A 13,001-nucleotide genomic window follows, 5' to 3' on the forward strand; every position below is an offset into this window, starting at 1 on the left:
ACAAGAATGTTTAATTTTATATGATAGGACAATCTAAACCAAACATCTGTAGACCCAGCGTCCCACCAAAGCAAACAAATTCTCAGATTTTCCTGTGAACCCAATGTTTTTATCCCACCTGACTTTGAGACATTACACATTTTAGTTTTTCAAAATCACTCTTTAATTGCGTATTACGTTATTTAAGTGATCCGAAATCTGATAATGGTCGAAAAAACTATCTAGATCATTGTAGTAGTTAGTTTAAATGGACTTTTTCTAGTGTCAAAGATCAGTTTTGACGCATGCTTTACATGCATAAACCCTGTGTAGGATTCTGCAAGTGTGTGTTTATGAAGATTTATGAAGTGTTTTTTTGTCAGCCATAACTCATGATAGTGTGAGTTTGCATACAGCTGCGTGTGTGTGTAAAAGACATATGAAATACATTTAGTTTCAGAAGGCTGTGAGAATGCTGCTGCCTTATTCTTGTGTGTGTTTTGTGGTTGTGTTTGAATACATCTTTGTGTAAGTATGTGAACCTGGGATTGAAACTTCTGTGATTCTTACATTATGCCTAACGGCACCTAAAACTAATTCACAATATAGCATGGCTTCTCATGCCTTATTGCTTAAATAACATTCAAAAAGTTCAACTATTTAGTGAACAGAAATAATTGTGAAATAAAGTTTCTCTTGCTTTTGGTAATGTAAACATCTCTCTCTTTTTCTCACACAGCAGCCAGTGAGGGGAGGATAAATGGAGGAGAGGATTTTTTTCAGAAGGTGAGAACACATTTATTTTTGCTTATTTCCATGAGATCTCAGGTGTGCCTGCTCTTTTGGTCTTTTAAAAAAAAAAAAAGAAAATAAATCACAACCATCATTCTTGTTCCAGTAGCATGCTGGTGTTTCTAGCATGTTTTTGTGTGTGTGTGAGAGAGAGAGCTTGTGGTGAGGCTTCTTTAAACACGTAATAAACCTGACCAAAGATGCTCTATGAAGGGGCCAATTCAGAATGAAGATTGATTTGGTCCAAACAATTATCCCTGCTTAGGTTTCTAATAAACAGAGATAACAAGGGCCAATGAAATTGTCAAAATATTCTTGGTTTGGCTCAGATGATTGAGGTTTGCATATAGTCTATGAACACTACTCTGGTTGCAGTATTGATATGATCACTGGTTTCTGTCCTCACTTGCACTTTCCATGGTTGATCCAGGAGACTTCTGTGGTAATTTTTTCTTTGTAAATGCCAGTTCTCAGGCAGTCTAAAATGGTATATGTATCCTCTTTATATGTATATTTTATTGTATGCATGTCATGTTTGCAATGATGTCTAGCAGAGAATTAATCTTTGTTAGAGATCAAACACCAGTAGACTTGATGATTCTGTTCTTCATGTATCATGTGTTAACAATGCAGACGCAAGGATCACTTTATTGTCAGTTTGCGGATTGGTCTGTATGTGAAGTTATTTTTTTTTAAGTCACAGTGAAACAGAAGTAGTGGCAGATCATTATGACGTACATCCAAGTGAAATGGATTATCAAAAAAGGAAAAAAGGAGGAGCGGCAACTTTGTTCTGTCCAGCGGTTGTCGCTATTTTGTCCTTTCAGGCGGTGTCTATTTGATGGTGGTTTTCTGAGAATCAGCCACAAGCATAGATACATGGAGGAAACACACAAATGTCTGATGATTTTGATGGTGGTGAAATGGGTGGTATTTTTGGGGGGGGGAGTTAGGCAGTTGAGAGTAATCATTTCAGTGATTTAATATTTTTGTTGAGTTTCCCTACCCTGAAGTGAAGAGACTGGAATTATGCCTGTTGTTCATTTGTGCTTTTCAGCCATTCTCTGTCTCTGTGTCCATCTTTGTCTCCAATCTCCATCATTATCCTTTTCTCAAACATCACCACAGCAGTAGTCTCTGCCAATCTCTTCACTGTACTTTTACTGTTGCATTTACTCAATTCACTCAAAAAAAAAAATGTAAAACAGAAACTAACATGACAGAGAATTACACTTCTGCTACCGTTTGAATATCAATAAACGTCAAATAAATATACAATACTGTTCAAAAGTTTAGGTTTGTAAAACTATTTTGAAATATAATTTTTTTAAATGTATTATTTATTGAATTTTTATAAATGTAATGTTTTTTATTACAAATATTTTAATTAACTTTTCTATTTTAATATACTTTTTTAATCACTTTAAAATGTCAATTATTTTAGGATTCTTTTATGAATAGAAAGTTAAAAAGTTCACTTTTGATCATATTAATGCAAAAGTATTAAGTGAAAAAAGTATTAACTACTTACTTAAAATATAAATCGTATTGATCCCAAACTTTTGAATGGTGATTTTATATAATAAAAATATGTCAGTCTGACAAACCAAACACCATGTAAAAGAACTAGTTGACCCCAACATTTTAATTCTGTCATCATTTACTCACCCTCATGTTGTTCCAAAGCTGAATGACTTTCTTTCCTGTTTTGCAACATATATTTTAAAAAAATGTCTGTTTTTTCTTTATACAATGGAAGTCAATGGGCTCCAATGTTGTTTGGTTCCCAATGAAAAAGAAAGTCATACACCTTTAGAACAACATGAATGTCAGTGTTGGGTGGATTATCCCTTTAATTCCTAATGTGCCACTAAGAGCCCATCTTACAGAGCAGTAAATATATTGCAGTGTTTGTAATGGATTTGTGTTTTATTTATTTCAGAGTGCACACCTGTGCAGTTTAGCCTCCATTGAAAGTAAAGGCTTTCCCAACCCTTCCCTCGTTCCATTTCCCTCCTTTTCTCCTCCTCACACCTCTTTTCTTTGCTTGTTCTCCTGAGTGCTCCTCAGCTGAATCAACAAAGGAAACAGGAAGCAGATCTCTATACACATGCTCTTTCACATGCACTCTCTCATACACATCATTTGTCAAATATAAACACTCTGCTCTCCATCACTGTGCCCATTTTTAATGACTTAATGAAGATCAGAGATTGTGTGACTGGTACTTTGAAGTCACTGCCGTTTGAAACTCTTTTTCCTGTTAACGGTGGGTGTATACATTCCTGTGACAGGATGATATTGGGTGTGGGGGAATAGGAAAGTAACATTTTCAAATGTATAGCTAACCCAATTTTTCTGAAATCGTCTGACCCATTTGAGAGGTATGTGCTGGTCTGTCACAAAAATAAACCGCAAACCCCAAAACTGCTGTGTGGTCTGTCAAAAATCTCCATCATCTGCAGAGCGGAGCCAAAGAAAGCAGTCAAGAGAGAAAGTGAGAGCAGGTCGGGAATAAAGACCTATAGAATGCACAGCAGCGTTGCAGCACAACACAAACACACAGAATGGAAATGGGATCTGGCTCTCTGCCTGTACAAACTTTCAGCACCGTTCACCTTTTCTTCCCATCCGAAATGTTCAGTTTTCCTTCAGGCATGTTTGATTGTGTCTTCATTTGGTTCAAGGTCATCAGTGTAGAGAGTTCTGACGTTGTTGCATTGCTTAACGGAAACACCGTATTTAAAACTGAAAAGTACAGACTAGCAAATATTACAGTGTGGCTTTTTCTACTGCTGCAGTCATAAAGTTACATTGTTTTTAGCTTGCAAGTGGCTAGTTTCTAGTGTCTACAAGTGACTTGGGATAAAATTAGTAATATAATAATTTTATAAAAATATCACCAATGCTGAGTTTATTCAAAAAGACAAAAACTTAAAAAAATCTTACCAACACCAAACTTTTGAACTGTAGTGTATATATATCTAGCAGAACTGCAAGAAATAATAATAATAATTATTATTATTACTATTGTTTACAATTATAATATATTCATAAAATATTAAATAATAATTATATTTGGTATTATTGTGTATAAAAAAAATTCTTGCAGTTTTGGTATTTTAGCTAGTTACATATTGTTACATTGGTGACATTCAAATCAGCAGAATTTTTTACAACATGGTACAATACATTTGGAAAATCAGTGGTTATGTTCGCAAGACATAAAAACACATGATCAAAGAACATAAGATGTAGCTTTTTTGTTCATCATGCAGAATGATGCAGAATCAAGCATGATACCCTGAATTTTGGACTCTTTGAAAAGGCTTGTAATTTCATAAAGCCAAAGACAGAAAATATTTTGATGGCTTAATAGTCAGAATTGTGAAATGGTAAAGTTGTTTGTAATGTTTTTGCATGTTGTAATATAGAAGTAAATGCAAGCTTCATTCAGGCACACTGTATCAAGGATGTGAACATTGCTGTTTTATTGTAGCTTTGCTGAACTTTGCTGTTTTCAAGCCGTAATTTCACAACTCTAAATCACAGGATGTGTCACAGCTGTGCGTGCACTTTACAGACTTAAGAAGATCAGGAGAGATTAATAAACTTGTTCCCCTAAGTTAAAAAAACGTTCTCATGTTCTTTTGTCCTTTAGGGTGTCAAAACAAAATAAAAACTGAAGCCTGCTGTTGAACCACGGGTCCAAGACTAATGAAACCTGGAAAAGTATGGGCCGTAAATTTTAGAATAGCACATGAGGCTGAATGTTCCCAGTTTATGCACGAGCATGTGCAGGCTTGGGTGTAAACATGCAATAAGTGCATGATCGTAACCTTCTTAAGACATCGCTCACTTCTGCCCGCCATTTCTAAGGTCATTGAAGAGATTGTGTGGTATGGATGAGAATACATTCATACTGCAGGTAAAAGTGGATCAAATTTTGCTCTTTTTTTGCTCTTATTATGTGACTCAGATGTGTGTGTTTTTTTTTTTCATAGCAGAGTGAACAGCACAAACCACATGAAATCTAATATTTTCAATTCTGATTTGGGCCACTTTCCAGTGTGAACAGATCATGGTCCTGGAGTGACCCACATGTACAAAAAAAAACTATAAAAAGATGTCAAGCACCACACTGTCATATGGAAGTAAAAATGGAGGACATTAAAGTAAGTGATTACACATTAATTTAAAGTGTGATCTGCCGCGGAAGCCAGTGAATTTATGCGCTGGCAATATAAAAAACAGACGAGGATGCGAAAAAACAGAGCAGAGTTTTTAAACATTTATGATACGAGCCCTCGTGTTTTGCTTGTATGTAGTGTATATATACAGTACAGGATATAGTTCTGACACATTACTGTCCATCCACTACCTTTCGCAACTGTCTTGATAACTTTGGTGTGTAAAATCTTCGAAGTGACTCCCATGAGCACAGAATTGTGACGGAGGTGTCAAACTCACTTCCTGCAGGCTGCTGTCCTGCAGAGTTTAGCTCTAACCCTAATTAAACAAACCTGAACCGAGTAATCAAGGTCTTTTGGATGACTAGAAACTTCTAGGCAGGTGTTTGAAGCTACACTCACAGTGTAGGACAGTGGCCCTCTAGAAGTGGAGTTTGACACATGCTTTAGAAATGCATACACAAGTGCTGACTTCACTTCAGTGGCCTTTGTTTACTTCCGTATGCCATCTTTAGTTCACTACTGTGACCAGTTCACAATAAATGAGCAATAAATCAGTAGCCTAAATGACTGCTTATTATAGTATATACAGTCAATCTGTAGGAGCAGGTGCAAATCTATGCCACGTTTATTTAAAATAAATTTCATTCTAGTATTAGCCCAGAGGATGAGATTCTCCTAAAGTTCCTGTGGAAAACTACACTTGAGTTTTTTTTATTTTGTTTTTATAATTGCTACAGTTTCGTGCTCAGATTTTATTTTTTTTCCTGAAAGAAATTGGGTTTGTAGCCAAGACTTCTCATGAGAACTGCTGTACAGTAAAGCCTTGCTGACCATGAAAGCCAAGAGGTTTTTAAAGGCAGGAAGATAGAGAGTGTGCCACAAAACGGTTAAAGAAATGTGTTTTCAATAGAGACAGAAGGAGTGTGTTTCCAAAGTTGCAGTTTTCTCTAAAAAATGAATTTACATGAAAGACAAAACCACTAAAAATAGTGAAGCGCTCTGCCTTCTTCCAGAGGAGGATTGAGCTCCAGGCAAAATCATGGCAAAGTTTTATAAAACATTGAACCTGTATATTCATGTAGTTTGCAAATTACCATAAGTTTCTCTTTTGTGTATTTTATATGGACACAAAACACATTACCATTCTCGCTTCTTTCTCTATTTTCCTTCACATATGCTACTGGTTAGCACGCTAGGCCTGTCAAAGGCTCGCTGCCAAGGCTGTTACATGTTTCACAGGTTTTTGAGCCAGCTGTGTGTATATGTGTGTGAAACTGAGAAAGTAGGGCATGTTTTAGCAAGAGAGAGCTATGATTGTAAGACCTCTGTTAAAACAGCCTGAACATTTCTGTCAGTGTGAATATTTTAGCATAACTGAAAAAGTTCTTGTGTGTTTGTTTGAGAATGACAAAACATGTATTTGCTAATATTAGCGTAGCAAGCCATATTTGAGTATTTTACATTGCATTTGCATCCACTCATGTTCAGTTTTTGTGTTTAAGGTCATGGATGAAACAAACACTCAGATTGCCTGGCCATCCAAACTGAAGATTGGAGCAAAGTCCAAAAAAGGTATACACACGCACACAGACAGACTGAAGTTATGGCAAAAGTCTTTGCGCTAGTCACACAGCATAAACTTACAATCTGTTCACAAGTAGCCATGTCATAGAATATTGTTATATTCAGTTGGTATCCTACTGTCTTTTTTCAGTATCACAATCGTGTTTTGTGTTGTTTGTGTCATTTGTAGCCTGTCCGTTGGTGTTTTGTTTGGAATATCTTACATCTTTAAAAAGGTAGTTAAGATTTTCGATAGATGCTCAACATTGATTTTCCATCTAGGAACTGCATGTTCTTCGTTCCCTGATCAAAGATATATTACTGTTCAAATATTTGGAGTCAGTAAGATTTTTTCCCTTTTTACTCTTTTCACATATCTAGGGTTCTCAGAAGTAGAAGTTGTCATAGTTGGGTAAACTTCTATAGCAGTGAACAGGAGACAGCAGCACATATCATTTTTGTATACCCATTTGCTCCGACAGCAAATTAAAAAAATCATGATATTTATGACTTTCCAAAAGAGGGAAAATATGAAGAGATTGATTATGGCAGTCGGAAGTGAGAAAGATGTGAAATTTTGCTGCCACACCCTCAGCCGTTGTATTAGAAACACCCGCGCAGTAGCGTTCATTATTATTATTTAATTTTTTGGTTGTTTTATTCCCAGTTTAATATTAAACAACTTATAGCAAAATAAATGTATATAAAAAAATTCAAAATGAAATATGATAAACTTGACTAGATTTGTGATGTTGATAACTGTGGAAACGCATCATCACAGTCTGTGAAAATGGTCCATTAGAATGATTAGAAGGGTCATGTGACACTGAATACTGGAGTAATAACTGTAATATCACAGGAATAAATACATTAAAATAAAAAAGGCATCACAGTATTACTGTTTGTTACTGTATTTTGATCAAATAAATGCAGCCTTGATGAGCTTTCAAAACATTTCCATTTTATATAAAACGTAAATGGTAACTAACATCTGATTGTGTAGCAGAGATTAGGTATAGCAAGTCTGTAAGTTCTCTAATTTTCTGTGGAAACAGTTCAGACCAAAATGTTGGCTTTAAAAAGCCATAGAATGTAATCAGGCCCTTAAGGGTTTTCCTAAATGATTAATGTGAGCGGATCTGGCAACACTAGGTAAAACCGAATCTAGTGCGGGTGAAGAGTGACATGGAGCTGGATGGATTAGGTCTCTCTAAAGAAGTTAATGTTTTTTGCTACCTTGAATGTTTAAAAGACAGACCAGTTTGCTGTAATTCTCAAAAGTCTTATTCAAAAGATGACGGGCTCTTAATATGTGCTTTTCCATGTAACTGACGATATATGAATGTACTTTTGTAGCTAATATTTTGTCAAGCTGTTTTTGTGCTTGTCTGTCTGCCTGTGTGCACGTTTGAAGTTTAAAGTAGTTTGAAGTTTAAATTATTTTGAAGTTTATTTAAATTAGTTTGAAGTTTAAAGTAGTTTAAAGTTTAAAGTAGTTTAAAGTTTAAAGTAGTTTAAAGTTTAAAGTATTTTAAAGACATTTAAAGAGGATTTTAGGCGAAATGGCTGAAAATTATTTAAACAGTAAATTAAAATATGATTTAATGGATTATCACTTTCGACCAATAAGTGGCGCAATTACAAAATTGATGTGATGTGGTCAGAGTAAGGTGACAATGGCACATACAAAGTTTGGTGTCAATATGTCAAGGCATTACAGAGATAAAGCCAGAATAGTAATTTTGGCATCATGCCTCAACTCTGCTGCTGCGGTTTCGTCTATCGACACCAAATCCATATCTTTTAGTCGGCACAGTCTGGAGATGATACAATTCGATTTTGGTGAAAATTGGATAAACGGTCTAGAAGTAGTTCGAAAGAGTAGGTATTGAATGAAAATCAAGATGGCGGACAGGAAGTTCGGCCAAATAAGGAAAACTTGGTATCTATGTTCTCGGCTTGACCCAAGGAATCTATTAAGATCAGTTGCATTTCAATAGGCAGATTTATTCAAATATTATTTGCCTTTTTGGAAAAAAATGTATAACTTTTGACTACTAGGTGACGCTGGTTCGAAACCTCTCAGGCTCATTCAGAGCATCGTGCTGATGACCCATACCAAGTTTCGGAACAATCCGTTCATGCGTTCTTAAAATACAGCATTTTAGCACAAAAATCAAAATGGCTGATATGGTAAAATTGAATATCAGTCGACTCTGCATGTTGCCCTGCCCATTTTATGATTTTTGGACGAACTGTTTAGAAGTTATAAGCAAAAATAGCCATTTTTCATATCTCCGGACCAGTAGGTGGCGCTGCGTTGAAATGCAGCTTGTCAGCTTGGTCATGCTTGTGATGACATGTACCAATTTTGGTCTGAATCCGATAAAGCATTGCGGAGATACAGCCTTACTTCTGTTTTCACAAGCGATACGTAAAATTTGTTCATGCGTTTATCGAAAACGGTTTGACGAATCAACTTGGATTCCATAACTTTTTGTCGGCATGGTCTGGAGATGATCTGGTTCAATTTCCGTGCAATCGAATCAGCCTGAGCCAAGGAATCAGAAAAAAAGAATTTTGTTTCTAGCCCATGTGGTTCAAAGGTTATTGGCATAAACATGAGTGCAACTTTGGACAGTTGGTGGCGCTAGAGGGAATGAGTTGGAGACTCCAAAATTGCTATGCTGATAGTTCAGACTGTCCTTTATCAGTGTGCCAAATTTCATAACTTTCCCGCAAGCGGTTCTATGGGCTGCCATAGACTCCAAGAGCGGAAGAAACGGAATAATAATAAGAAGAAGAACGGGAACAGATATCTGCACCTTTGGTGCTTGGCCCATAAATAGTAATAATAATAATAAGTTTAAATAGGATTTCAGTAAGTTGGCTCTCTCAAGCCAACTTAATAATAAGTATGAGCAATAACAATAGTGATGCCTTGCCTTTGGCAAGCACCACTAATAATAAGTTTAATTACAATATCAGTAAGTTGGCTCTCTCAAGCCAACTTAATAATCCTGCTCGAATGGGGGTTGCCATGATAAGATCACCAGCAAAAATTTGACTTTTGCTCATCTAAATTGATCATAGTTGACTTTTAATGAACATTTCTATGATATTGGTAACCGACCACAAACTTTTACTTTTGCGTTCACGTCGCTAGGCCTAAGTATAAGTCTAAGTATGAATTATTTTAATTTACAACAAATTAACAACAAATTAACTGTTTTAACAGATTATTTGTTGTTAATTTGTTGTAAATTAAAATAATTCAAATGTGCATATCATTCTGACTTTGTTTCTGACCTTAAAGTACCATATTTCTTCAGAATCGGTCATTTTGGATGTGCCCAAGATCTCTCTTTCTTTCTTTTCTTCTCTGCACATTTTCCCTCCTTTGTTTTTTCCCCCTGCTTTCTGTATTTCTGTAATGTCTCCTGTTGATCTTGTTGTAAATAATGGTCACTGTTAGGGTTAACGGTTAGACTCACATGCTAAACTAATTTTACTTTCCCTCAAACTGTTTTCTCATTTTCTCTCTATTTTTTCCTTCTTATATGTTTCGGCCTCTGTAACAGATGTTATCAATCTGAGAGATGTCTGTTCCACTCTGTCCTGAGTCAGTAAAGCACTTTTAAATGAGGCTGTCGGACAAAACAAAATCACTCTCAACTGGAGTGTAGAGAGACCAGACAGGTTGGTTGACAGGAATATATGACTTGGTTGAAGCCATGTCCAGCCACCGTGTCTATGTGTGCTTGTTAATGAATATATAAACTACGATTCATAAGTTACTTTGGGCTCAGTAAGATTTTTGTTTTTGAAAGAAATTAATACATTTATTCAACAAGGACACATTAAATTGATCAAAAGTGACAGTAAAGACTTTTGTAATGTTACAAAATATTTCTGTCAAATAAATGTTCTTTTGAAATTTTCATCAAAGAATCCTTGAAAACTGATCATGGTTGAAACAAAAAATATTTAAGATTCAAAACCGTTTTCAACATTGATAATAATAAGAAATGTTTCTTGAGCAACAAATCAGCATATTAGAATGATTTCTGAAAATTCAGCTTTGCCATCACAGGAATAAATTACATTTTAAGATATACTAAAATAGAAAACATAGTATGTATGTGTGTATGTGTATGTGTATGTGTATATTTGTATGTATGTGCATGTATGTATGTATATATATATATATGTATATTGAGAACTTCAAATGAAAGACAGACATTGGTGTTGATATAATAACCTTGTATATGCATGCATGAACTATTCGATTTTTCACAGACATGCATAGACATTCTCCATTCATAACACATGCCACACATGCAACCCCACACAAACACACACATGCTGGAGTTGATGAATACCACATGGCAGGAAGAGGATAGTGTGGTGGGCTGGACTAGGAGACCCCTATTGGTGTTACTATAATACCTCCCCCAATAACAGTGCAGATCATGTGTGTGTGTGTGTGTGTGTGTGTGTGTGTGTGTGTGTGTGTGTGTGTGTGTGTGTGTGTGTGTGTGTGTGTGTGTGTGTGTGTGTGTGTGTGTGTGTAAGACAGTGATCCTTCCTGTTTCATCCCCCCTGCTCTTCTAGGTCCAAATCCTGTAGTTTGTGGAAGCGTTTTAGGGGGTGTGAGTAAGTCAGAGAATATGTGTAGAGAAAAACAGAATTCCAAGTTACACTACTAGAGCTATTTTTAGAGAGCAGCAGTAAAGTAGCTATGCATTGTATTTCTCATGATGTGTGTCTTTGTGGAAAACGGAAAGAGAAAAGTGTTAACTCTTGAGACCACTGGTTTTAAAACCAGTTGTGATTTCATTCATTGTGTAAAATAATAGCGCAAATTGCATTGTGAAGCACCTTTATTAATGAATGACTTTCTTCTCTTGTCCTGTACTCATCTGCTTTCTTCCTCTCCTCCTCACAGATCCACATATTAAGGTTAGCGGAAAGAGAGAAGATGTGCGAGAGGCCAAAGAGACAATAATGTCCGTTCTTGACACAAAGGTAAGCACTAAACATATGATTGTCATGGTAACTGCAGGAAAAAAAATTGGGTCTTTTTGGGTTCACTATAAAAAAAACATTTTTTATAATTTCCTAGTACAAGGATGTTAATATACAAACATCTTTAAAGGCTAAATTAGATATTAGCAGAGAATTTTTTTTTCTTACTGCATTGAGACATTTTTTTCTTGTTTTCAGCATAAATATTTCTTGTTTTAAGAAAAAACATCAGGCAAAATATGTAGCAAAGCTGCTATGAAATGTTACACCAATCAGAAGATACAGTAATATTTACAATTTAAAGTAACGTTTTTTTTATATAAATAAATTATTTTAAAATGGAATTTATTCCTGTGATGGCAAAGCTGAATTTTCAGCATCATTACTCCAGTCTTCAGTGTCACATGATCCTTCAGAACTCATTCTAATATGGTGATTTGGTGCTCAGAAACATTTCTTATCATCATCATCATCATCATCATCAATGATGAAAACAGTTGTGCTGCTTAAAGGGATACTCCACTTTAAAATGAAAATTCTGTCATCATTTACTCACCCTCATGTTGTTTCAAGCCTGTATGAATGTCTTTCTTCTGCTGAACAGAAAGGAAGATATTTAGAAGAATGTCAGTAACCAGACACTTTTTGGTACCATTGACTTCCATAGTATATTTTTTTCCTACTATGGAAGTCAGTGGTATCAGAAACTGTCTGGTTACTGACATTCTTCTAAATATCTTCCTTTCTGTTCAGCAGAAGAAAGAAATTCATACAGGTCTGAAACAACATGAGGGTGAGTATATAAAGTGGAGTATCCCTTTAATATGTTTGTGATTCCTTTTTTTTTCAGAATTTGTTAATGAATAGAAAGTTCTTTCTTTTCTGTCTCTGCTGATCAATTTAAAGACTTCTGGCTGAATAAAAATATGAATTTCTTTAAAAATGTACTGAACATTTTAAAATGTTTTAGAAAAACTTTTGAACGTCGGTGTATCTGAATGCGGTCTACTAAGAGTTATGAACAGGGTTAAATGAGCTATGAAAGGTTTCCATGAATGCTTTGTTACGACCTTTGACACCCACAGAGTAACCGTGTGACCCTGAAGATGGACGTATCACACACTGAACACTCGCATGTTATTGGGAAAGGAGGGAATAACATCAAACGAGTTATGGAAGAGACGGGCTGTCACATACACTTTCCAGACTCCAACAGGCACAGCCAGGGGGAGAAGAGCAACCAGGTACAGACACACACACCACCCAACCAAGACCAGCAACAAGTCATACATTTTTTTCATACCCAAAATCAGGATCTTCATTTTTATTTTAGTAGAAGTTCACTGTGGTGTACTAGTGCTTGTGTTGTTTCAAACCTACTACAGCAGAGGGAAGATTTCCAGCAAATAATTCCTGACATTTTGGTCTTTTACTTACAAAAATATT

General features: G+C 35.6%; 1 protein-coding gene across 4 annotated transcripts in view; it reads left to right on the forward strand.

The window, feature by feature from the left end:
• The window catches only part of bicc1a (BicC family RNA binding protein 1a), a 37,746-nt gene that overhangs the window by 13,953 nt on the left and 10,792 nt on the right, over positions 1–13,001 (forward strand). For all 4 annotated transcript variants that reach the window (XM_081347307.1, XM_081347306.1, XM_081347304.1 and 1 more), the window contains exons 2-5: positions 719–765; positions 6,467–6,536; positions 11,476–11,555; positions 12,641–12,799. In XM_081347307.1, the coding sequence (XP_081203433.1) occupies positions 719–765; positions 6,467–6,536; positions 11,476–11,555; positions 12,641–12,799 (356 nt within the window). The remainder of the gene's footprint in view (positions 1–718; positions 766–6,466; positions 6,537–11,475; positions 11,556–12,640; positions 12,800–13,001) is intronic.

This window comes from Scardinius erythrophthalmus, assembly GCF_964197995.2.
Source record: "Scardinius erythrophthalmus genome assembly, chromosome: 19".
Classification (NCBI taxonomy): domain Eukaryota; kingdom Metazoa; phylum Chordata; class Actinopteri; order Cypriniformes; family Leuciscidae; genus Scardinius; species Scardinius erythrophthalmus.